General features: G+C 48.4%; 1 protein-coding gene across 1 annotated transcript; it reads right to left on the reverse strand.

Annotated features, from left to right (window-relative positions):
- Window positions 1-687: 687 nt before the first annotated feature.
- On the reverse strand, window positions 688-2,295 carry LOC123167248 (uncharacterized). Its single transcript, XM_044585080.1, has 3 exons — window positions 1,886-2,295; window positions 1,431-1,795; window positions 688-1,334 (listed from the first exon to the last, which is right to left on the reverse strand). The coding sequence occupies exons 1-3, from the start codon at window positions 2,118-2,120 to the stop codon at window positions 999-1,001; spliced, it is 936 nt and encodes a 311-aa protein (XP_044441015.1). The 5' UTR covers window positions 2,121-2,295; the 3' UTR covers window positions 688-998.
- Window positions 2,296-11,427: the final 9,132 nt, after the last annotated feature.

The raw sequence follows: 11,427 nt of genomic DNA on the forward strand, positions 1-11,427 counted from the left end.
TCAAGATCATCTTAAGAAACACAATAGAAATTAAATAAAAACTTTGGAATAATCGATGTATTCTTCCCCCCACACTCCTCAATGATTGGTCATGTGCGAAGCAACATCCCCATTCTGGATATCTAAAACACCATCGAAGCCAGAAAAAAGGCGTTGACGCAGCGCCCGAGGAGTGAAATTGGACGTTGTCCTGGAAAAAAATGCGATAAAGAGGACTGGACAACAATGCCATATTCGATCAGACCTACTCCGAACCTCATCATCGCCCCAACAAAACCGAAACTGACCAAATGTCGCCGATTGGAGAAAGGAAGACAAGATAGGGCCAAGTCTTCCGATCGGCAAGGGTCACTCCAATGCCAGGTTACTGATTGCACTACATCTGACTGCGATGTGATTTAATGAAATATGTTCATATTTTTGTTAACATTTTGGAGCATATCCATCATTTTTCAGATGAGACCAGACATCAGAGCATGGAAACCACGCCGCTTGTTTTGGCATTGCTGAATGGAGATATAAGAACCATTGTTCGTCAACATATTTTGCACCAAATGGATATGAAATGCTTCTGATGATTATCATTGTTAGCACTCATGAACCATCCGTGGAACACAAACGTAAACCGCATTTTGCTAGAAGACCGCATGCAACATACAGCATTGGACCTGGATCTCCACAGAATCATGGCAAATTCGGTACTATTCCCCATTTTGGAAGATAAAAATCCCCATGGCCGATCCAGTAATCACATACATGAACAGTGAATGGTGAGTTTCTATCTGAACCATGAAACCCATTGACTGCATGCACCATCGTCGAGTCGATTTCTCCACGGAAGTGCCAGATCATGAAACCATGAAGAGACCAAACCAGCAACAAATCATGGCCCAGCTAAATCTTTGCGCATGATGTTGCTATGTGCTAGAGCAGTTTCCCCATGTACAAAAGATCAACAAAAACGACTCCAAGTTCCAACTAATCAGACTCAGACCGAGCTAATCAAGCGGCAGCTCCAGCTTGCCGGCGTCGACGTGCGGGTAGTGCCGGAGCACGACGCGCCTCATTTCCTCAGCGCCGCGCAAGTACGCCGGCAGCGCATGCTCGGCCAGCCGCCGCGTGTACTCCTCGGACCCCAGGAACTGCTGCACCGCCGTCGCCTCGGCGCTCTCCAGCTCTGCTTTGACCTTTTCGAGCTCCGCCTCCGCGGCCTGCCTCGCCGCCTTCTCCTTCTCCACTTGCTCCCACAGCGCCAGGTTGTCGCGCTCGCACGCCAGAACCTTTTCGTCCAGCTCCAGCGCGTAGGACGTGGAGAAGGTCGCGTAGTTCGCGGCCTGCACGCGCCATTGTTGCCGCCGAATGGCATAACAAACAATGTGATGCTGATCCAGACATGCACCTACGGACGAACGATTTGTTTGGAAATGTACCTGGAGCACTGCTACGTAGCTCGACGCCAGGAGGTCGGAGGGCTTCGAGGCCGCGAAGTGGCACTCCCGCGACGGCGTGACCAGGCCCTCTAGAATCTTCTGCACGGCCTTCCAGTCGAGTGTGTCGGGTACGGCAGAGTGCGGTGACCGTGGGTCAAAGCCCGGCGGGGCACGCGGGTTGGACACCGGGGCGGCGCCGTCATGCCCGTCTGTTGCAGTCACCTCCTCCCGTCTCCTCTTCTTTCCGGACAATGGAAGCGTGTCGCCGTGCGCCTCTCTTTTCACCTGCCCCGTCCTTGCCGCCGGCGCCGCCGTCTTCTCCGCTGGCATACTGTCAGTCATGTCGCGGGCGGGTGGATCCATCCCTAGAGCACACAAACCACACCAGTAAAATTCCTTTTGCCGGGAGTATGTGCTAATTGGACAAGGGGAATCGGGAGTAGAACACTTATTACCTTTGGCAACAGTTGAACGGGGAGAAGGCTGAGGCGGTGGCGGGGCGCCGGCGGGGCGCGCGGCGAACTTCCGCGGCACGTCGCGATTCTTGCAGAGGGCGTCGACCGCGGCCTGGGTGGTCAGGGTGGAGGCGATGCGGTCGGCGGCGGACCTCGAGAGCGCGCCGGATGCGGCGCCGTCGTCGCCGCTTTCGTCGTCGCTGAGGACGACGACGGGGGATGGGGAGGAAGGCATCGCGTCGAGTCCTGCCGGGTCGCTTCCGCCTCGACGGTGTGCTGCCCTGCCGGCGCCGGAGGAGAAGCAGATGTGAGTCCTAGTGCCGAGGGTTTTTTCTCTTTCTACCACTCTCAGCCTGTTTGGCAGGCAGGGGAATGGAAGTTTGCATAAGGGTGTTTATGAAGGGATTAGTCATGAAAAGTAGATTTTTACTCTCATTCCCTTGTTTGGTATATGATGCTAATTAGCGTGGGATAAAACTCTGCTCACGAATTAACAGGGTACCCCTGGGAAGAAATAGGTGGGAATTGGCTTCCTCAACTCCCATTCCCCTTCCTAAACTCCCATTCCCTCTAATCAAACAGTGAACTTTTAATCTCCTCACCCCTCAACTCCCATTCCCTATCTCGAATTCTCCCGAACCAAACACGCTGTCTGCTTTTGGCTCGGGTCTGTACCGTGGGAAGCGCCTCGTTTTGGGACCCAGCATGCACACCTATCTATCCTTTTGCATTCATGGTAAATTTAGATATTCGAGAAATTTTTACTTCTTTTCTCCTGGAGGATGGAATATGGGTATAGTCAGGGTAGAGTCAAGGTTTCCCTAAAGAAAAGGGTAGAGTCAAGGTTTCAATTTGGACCCTAACTAAATGACGCCCGCTGCTTGAATTTGTTGTGGATTTTTTAAGTAATACCCACATATCAAATAAGATAACGCTTCAATAAATAATATGATATAGAACTTCATATATTGGTAGCTCTAGTGGTAATGATTCAATGATATTAGTACTACACTACAGATTGCTAGTGTAGAGCCTAAATAAACTGCGGCTTGTAATTCTTCTCATGTGTGTGACTTCACTCAACCAATAGATTAGTGATATATGTATAGCATTCGAATTGCATGGTGAGGAATATTGTACTCCCTATGTCCGGAATTACTTTTCGTAGAAATCGAATAAATGCCAATGTATCTAAAGTTAAAATATGTCTACGCACATCCTTCGGATAAGTATTTCCAGAGAGGAGGGGGGGTTATAACAAAGATTAAAATCCATAGATATAGTAGAAAAATAGTGACAAATTGTTTTAGAAACATATGAGGAAAATCATTGATTTAAGAACCATCTGCAGGCTACATTCTCTTTCCTCTTCAATATAAACCTGGATGAGCGAGGCAGAATCAATGGATGCCTCAAGAAAGAGATTGCATTACAATCAGCCAGAATCAGCCAGGACGCCTCATTGGATTTGCACGGAGTAGATGTGTCATGGCCAACACAGGCAGCACCAGCTTGAGATGGGTGTCAAATATCAATGTCGTTGACAATGGTAGATCACAACAATGAGCCCAGTTGGTCTACATAGTTTCGTACCAAAATGTTGTCAACATTCGAGAAATCATGAGGGATCAATGTTGTTTGTAGTAACCCAGCGACCTACAAGGTAAAAAAACAAGAACTCTTCATCTGATGGTGCAGCACTCAAAAAAATTAGGGCATCTAAAAGGTTTAAGGTAACTAGAAATTTTTCTTTCATAGCTGATGATGTAAAATAGGGCATTAGAAAAAAAAATCTACAATATAGAAGATGATGTAAAATAGGTCACAAACTATCCTTTTCATCTCCACAGTTGCATACATATTGAAACATAACATGAGCTATGAATACAATTTAAACATTGCAAGATCATCATACACATATCAACAACATATCAAAGTGTACTATAGCACCAACTTAGCATATTTTGAGGCTGCCGATATTTGTTGTAGTGCACTATTTAAACTTTGCCCAAAGAGAATGAGGAGCTAGAAAGGTTCTGGAGAGAACATTTAGGGTACTCCAAGCCCGTTGTGAAGTTGTTCGAGGACCTGCAAAAAAACCCGTAAACGTTGTGTGAGGTGATGATAGCTAGTGTGATCATGCATAACATGATTATCAAGGGTAAGGGTGAAGGAGTTCGCCACGATTTGGGATCTGAGCACATGAGTAATCCTATCAAACTTCCATAGCATAACACAACGATGTTTGAGGAATTTATACAAACTAGTAAATGCGTCCATGCAATGCATGTTGATATATGGTAGAATACTAATTGCAAATTGATTGTTAATATTTGGTAGAATGTTACTTGCACAGTGATATTAGGTACGATATCAGTGGTATGGTAATAGTGTGATTAGCATTCATATTGATATTTGATATGGTATTAATTGCATGTTAACATGCTGAGCGCTTACCATCAGAGCAATTCATATCGTTGGATTGGTTAATGGCCGAGATTAGCTGGATATGCCCCTCTGGGTCTTTTATATTGATATAGATGTAGATGCATCAACGGATTTGCCATCGAGCAACTCATGGGAGCTTCTGAATGACCGGGTTGAAGATCTGTAGGCGCTTTGACAGGAAAACTACAAAATATGTCTGAATAAATTGAATTCAAACTTGGAAAGTTTTATTTCAATTTTTTATTTTTGGCTATAATATATATATATATATATACATACATACATATATATATATATATATTTAAATTACTGTTGCATTACAATGTTTTCCCATTGTGACTATGGAAGAAGGAATATTTTTATTTTATTTTTTTAGTACTTTGGATAAAACAAACTGGACAGATACTTAATGCATGCGTGGACATGTCTGGACATGTCCAACAACGTTTGATGTGTTCAATTTAATGCACGGTGTTGGAATGCCTTTAGAGCAACTCTAGCAGACCCTGCATCCCGCCGGCCACAAAACGTGTTTGCAGTTCGCACAAAGCCGTTTTTGCGGGCCGGCGCGGACGGCCACAGATGCAGAACCCTCAAACGGACACGTAAAAAAGCATATTCCGGGAATATGCTTTTTTACGGGTCGGCTTTGCGGGGTCTGCTCTTTGCGCCGCTGCATCCCGCATCTGATCGACCCGCAAATATCAAATCCAACATAATACAACAATCGAAAGCAAAACTAAATTATTCAAATCAAACATAATACAATAATCATCCACATTACAAATAATTATTCAAATCACCGTAGCAAACTTAAATAACGCAATACAAAACTTGTCATGAATACAACTACAAATGAATACAAAAATGAGTCACTGTCCAGCCCTTTGCCAATGGTGCTCAATGAGATCCTCCTGAAGTTGAAAGTGGGTGTTTGCATTTTCAATCTCCTTGTATGTTTGAAGAAAAGCTCTAATGCGGTTAGGGTCTCTAGCTGGTTTGACACGACTACCCACATTGTCATAGAAGAATTCCAAGTTCATTCCTTTCTCATCTTCAAGAATCATATTGTGCAGGATAACACAACATGTCATGCTATTTTTCAAGGTTTTCTTATCCCAAAAACGAGCAGGACCACGGACAATGGCAAACCTAGATTGCAAAACACCGAATGCTCTTTCAATGTCTTTCCGGGTTGCCTCTTGCACCCTTGCAAATTCAAATTGCTTTTTAGTTTTGGGTTCTTTGATGCTTTTGACAAATGTGCACCAAGGAGGGTATATCCCATCTGCAAGATAATACCCCTTTGTGCCCATTGATAGTGTAGTTGCAAGCAGGAGCATCACCACTAGCAAGCCTAGCAAACAAATCAGACCGTTGCAACACATTGATATCATTGAGAGTGCCCGGCATACTAAAAAAACAATGCCAAATCCATAAATCCTCGGATGCTACGGCCTCTAGCATAATTGTTGCATCACGAGACTTGCCACAATACATTCCTTGCCATGCCTTGGGGCAATTTTTCCAAGTCCAATGCATACAATCAATGCTACCTAGCATGCCAGGCCAACCTCTCCTCTCATTAGTTGCCATCAATTTCTTTGTGTCATCTTCGTTGGGTGCCCGAAGATTCTCAGGACCAAAGACACAGATGATCACCTTTGCAAATCTACGCACAGACTCAAATGTAGTATCTTCACCAATGCGAAGGTACTCATCGGCATAGTCAGCCGGAACACCAAATGGAATCACCCGCATTGCCGCGGAGATCTTTTTATATGCACTAAATCCCTTTAAGCCCGCAGCATTTCTTCTTTGAGTAAAATACCGGCAATTTGCCTCACAAGCTTGAACAATTTTGACAAAGAGGGATCGGCGCATTCGGTACCTTCTCCGGAAGAGGTGCGGTGGATATGTAGGATTCTCCGCGAAGTCGTCTTGCATCAACATCTCGTTCCCAAGATGACGATTCCGGGGAATGCAAAGACGCCCGATGGTCGATCCTCGCCTCCTCTTCCGGTTCTCGTCTTCGTGCTCCTTCACGGCAAGTGCCATGACCAATGTTTGCTGCCGAAAGTTTGCAAGCATGGTCTCAACATCCGAGTTGTCCGAATCGGACGAATCGGAGAGCAAGAACTTCTCGCACGGGCTCAACTCCATCTACATGCGTACCGGCGCATCAAATTAACTATATCGCTCGCAAAAATCACAAAAAGGCACTAACCGGTGGCGGACGCGGCGGGTGATCTCGGGCGGCGACGAGGAGGCGGGCCCGACGGTGGTCGATCCCCGACGGCGGCAGCGACGAGGGCGGCTCTTCTAGCCGGATCCGGGGGGTCGGTGTAACGTCTCGGCGCGGGAGGGTGTGGGGCGGCCCCGCGGACTGATTCCGCCCGCAGATTTGGCCGGAATCGCCGGCGGTGGGCGGGCGGAAGCAAGGGCGGTCGGCGGCGGAAGGAGGGGGGAAAGCGCGCGGGCTGAAATGTCCCTCCCGCGCCACTGCTTCTCTATGATGCAGGGTACCGTAGCCGCGAGGGGGAAACCTGCGTATTCCCGGGTTGGGGTCGGGATTTTGCCGCGCCCCTCAAATTTTTTTGCGGGCCGGGGCAGGATTCGGGGTCTGATCGGATAGGTTTTTCCGCCCCTACCGGCATTTTAGCAGTTATTTTGCAGGTCGGGGGCGGATGCGGGGTCTGCTAGAGTTGCTCTTAGAGCATCTACAATAGCTAATCCGAACCCTATACGCCCGCGGATGCGCCCGCGGACAGATCCCAGTTGTCCCTCTCCACAACCACACTTCTCAGATCTTGATACCCAAATCTATGCAATTTCTACACCTAAATGAGCCAGTTTTTTGCGGATTTGGCACCGTGAATGGATTCAACTTAGTTAGGGCAGCCAAAAGAGTCCTCGATCTACTGATGGGGTAGCTCGTGGTGGTCGTGGTGAGCATTTTGGTAGCTCATGGAGGTGAAGGTGGTGGTGGTGAAGTTGGGGCAGTGTGGTGGAGGTGGTGGAGGTGAAGCTCGTCGTTCGTCGTTCTTCGTTGGAGATATAGCACCGACAGTTTGGTGGCCGCCGTTCGTCGTTCTTCGTTCGCACGAACGCTTCAAGGGTATATTTCAGCAAACACCGGACGGGTTGATGAGAGGGATGGAAGTGATTGACACGGGAGCTCCTCTCAGTGTTCCGGTCGGTGGAGCTACTCTCGGACAAATTTTCAACGTTCTTGGGAAGCCTGATTTTATTTTTCGTAGGTGCTCCAGTAGTATTTGTTAATATGTTTCGATGTGAAATGAATTAGGTGTGCAATTATTGTTATTTGCCCCGGTAGTATACGTAAATATATTTAGATGTCAACTAATTATTTGTGTAAAAATGTGTAGTTGCTCCGGTAATATTCCGTACTATATGTGGATGTGAAGTATTTAGGAGTGTCGGTATTTGGAGTAGCTCCGGTAAAATCCGTAATATAGGCAGTCAAATATTAAAATCTGTAAATATTTGTACTTGCTCCGGCAAATATTTGTAATATACTTGCAGGTGTGTGAATTGTATTTGTTGCTCCGTTAATATTCTGTAATATATATAGACATGTCTAATATTTGTTAGTGAATTGTATTTCGTTGTTGAAAAAAAATAGGTGAGCCGAGATGTCTGATGTAGTGAAGTTCAGATTTTACTACGGTCCTGGTACTGTCCAAACAACTGAGATGGGAGCAGATCTGAGTGAATTTACTCACATAGAGGTGCCAATGAGCGCACCTCAAACATGGTCTGTCAGTCAGTTGAAAGAATGGATTGCGGCAAGTTTAGGTCTTGATACTGAAACACACACCGTCGGTGTTCATGCATTATGGACACGGTCAACTACAATAATTTACTTTTATTTGAGGCCTATAGAGCGAGACTCCGATTGGGTGCGCTGGTTACAAGGTTGTGAATGAAGGGGATGCAATCCTGTTGTTTTAGTGCTTCCCGTCGTGAAGGAGGTCACTGCACATGAAGGTGAGGGTGGCTACAATCCTGGTCATAGCAGTGTAGGGAGGCAGTTTATCTATGTCAAATGCTGGAATTGATGGTTACGAACAAGGACAGAGCAGTCATGTAGAAGGAGGAAATGCTTATGGTTATGAACCAGGGCAGAGTAGTCAGGTAGATGGAGGAAATGTCAATGGTGATTACAATGGCGACGAGGTAGATGGGCACATGCAGGACCAGATGGAAGAAGAAGACACCGATGTTGAAAGGGGTCATGCCGATGATTCTGACGAGTCAGATGAAGAAGAAAATGCAGAGGAGGTCCCGAATCCTGCATTGTGGAATCATGACTTCTCATCTGCAATGACCGTGAATGATGTACATGATTCAGCCTGGCAATATCACCAGAACAATATTGCGACGGGTGCTATGTATCCGAACAAGCAAGCCCTGAAGGATGCAATAATTAATTAGGCAATGTCCACGCAAAGGGTTTTCGTAGCTCAGGTGTCCAGTTAGAAATTCCTGACAATGGTATGCAAGAACGCAGATTGTCCCGCCAGGGTGCACGGCTTTCTCCCTAAGTATGGCACAAGTTGGGTGATAAGTGACTTAGTTAATCACACTTGTCTTATTCCCTGCATCCCTCAAGATCATGCCAACCTTTCATCCACGCTTATCACTCTTGCCCTTCGAGTATGCGGAACCCGGAAGCGGCGGCATGAAGATATCATCTTCGTCCTCGGTCCATAAAAATGGATTCTTTTCTGCAGTCCTTCTGAAAGTTTCACTCTTCGGCTCCACTACCTTCTTCCACCTTTCATGCAACCTAAGAAGTTCTTTACGTACCTCCTCATAGGTCCTTTCAGGCCACCCAGACCTACGTAATTCGTGAGCCAACTCATTCATTATGGTGTCACTACCGGTGAGTTCGTCCCATGGAACTATCCTATTGTCCATCCTGAAATCGGTAGCTAGCCTCAGAAGAGTCCTGCTCATCCCAGGGTGAAAACTATGATCGAAAGGATAATGGGACATCTCAACTACACTACACTGGAATGCTTATCCACCTCCGTCTGAAGGGGGTTTTATAGGTAGAGAGGAGAAAATGGCGGGAAAGAACGACTGCAGTATGGCGGGAAACAGTTGGCGGGAAACGGGTGACGGGAAAGAGTTGGCGGGAACATATGACGGGAAACGGGTGGGGGGAAAGAGTTGGCGGGAACATATGACGGGAAACGGGTAGCGGGAAAGAGTTGGCGGGAACATATGGCGGGAAACGGGTGGGGGGGGGATATTGAGAGGAAAGGGTTGCGCGAAAATACGTCATAGTTTTGAAAAAAAATCTGTAATATCGTACGGGGCAAAAAAAATCTGTAATATGGTATGCATGCACTAGTCGGCCCACAGCAGGCCAATTAGTTCCTGTCGGCCCACAGCAGGTCGATTGGACCTTGTCGGGCCCCATTGGCCGACTGGACTTGACCTGGTGGCCGACAGGCCAATCGGCCAGCAGCAAGCAGATAGGCCCCCAGTCGGCCTGCTGTGGGCCGACTAGGATCAGTCGGCTTGCTGTGGGTGTATTATTTTTAAAAATCATTTTTTGGGCGTAATATTTGTGCAAATTAATAAAAAAAATGTATTATTTAAAAAAAATTAGCCAATCTGGCCGGGTGTTTAGGACTGGTACAGTTCCGGTTTCAGATGCTCTCGTGCTCTCGAGAAATCCTGTACACGGTCGGGTCTGGTGTGGACTCATGGACAAGACATCTTGTGTCGTTTGGACCATACTACACTCGGCTGGCCCTCCTTATCTTTTTCCGTTCTGGCACGATTAGTCACAATCTCACAGACCACCGGATCAACAGCAAATCGCTTGCTTCCGCAGCTTGGTCTGGCAGTCCCGCTAGCGCCCAAGCACAGTGCGCGCACACCACAATTGCCGTGGTCTGCACAAGACCTACGTGCATACAGACAACCGAGCTGGCCAGCCGGGTTGCAGTGCAGGCTACTGCCAAAGTCTTTTATCAGTCAGGTGCAGAAAAGGAAGCAAGTAAATGCCCACACATGGCGCTGCAGCGTGGCTGGACGGTCGTGAGATGCCTTCGAGACCTAGCCAACCATTCCCGTCGTTTACTCGCCTTCAGCTCCGTCCGAGTACCTGGTACACGGCCCGAGGAGGCGAGGAGCATGTGTCGTGGCCAATCTTTCGGCCGCTGTTCAGTCTCAGGAACCAATCATGCAAGTACATCAATCTCTTGTGTATACCGGCAAAAATTGTGCGTGATGGTGCCGCTCGTGGTCATTGAAGCATTGTAGTTAAGTCTTGTGACGGGAGTTTTGGGTCGGCGGTGATGTATGTTGATCAGGTGCAGGCCGCAATTTGATGAGCGGGGAGTCGTTGGTGGTAAAAAAAACAAGACAACCATTTCAAATGATGATGGACATAACTTAGGGCATCTCTGTCACGGCTGCCACAGCGGCCCCACTGGACAAAGAGGACAAGAGCACCGCAGGCGGCAAGGCGCGGAATCGTCAAAGGGCACGACGCCGTGAATGACCAGTGGGTCCGCATCGTCCGGCGCAGGCGCGTGTGAGTGGTCTGCGTGCCGCGAGAGTTAGGCCAACTCCACCGCGTGACTTCAAACGGACGGACATGCGTGTCCGGCTTGGGTCGTTCGCTAACTTATGCACGCAATGGTAACAAACCCATCGCAAACTGTCCGGCCCAAACCCCACCATGCCTCCCCCGTGCTCGCGCGCCGGCAGCGCCCGTCTGCACACTCACGCGCCGGCCGCGCTCGCCCTGCAAGCCCCAAGCTAGCATGCACACCGTGGCGGCTCGCTAGCTAGCTAGCAAGCACGCGCACGGGCTGGCTAGCTAGGAAGCAAGCCGGCGCCATCAGCAGTTGCGGCCGCCGCCCGCCCGTCTACAGTCGCCGCACTCGACGCAGCTCGCACACCTGCAGCATGCCCGCACGTCCGCGTAGCTGCGCCCGCTCGCGCACCCACGCGCCTTCTGCTGCTGTGCCCGCGTGCCGCCGCGTCCCGCAGCACCAGCTGCCCGCCGTGCACTGTGCTCGCCGGCCCCGCCTTGCCACGCCGCCCTG

The sequence above is a fragment of the Triticum aestivum genome, chromosome 7D (assembly GCF_018294505.1).
Source record: "Triticum aestivum cultivar Chinese Spring chromosome 7D, IWGSC CS RefSeq v2.1, whole genome shotgun sequence".
In the NCBI taxonomy this organism is placed as follows: Eukaryota; Viridiplantae; Streptophyta; class Magnoliopsida; order Poales; family Poaceae; genus Triticum; species Triticum aestivum.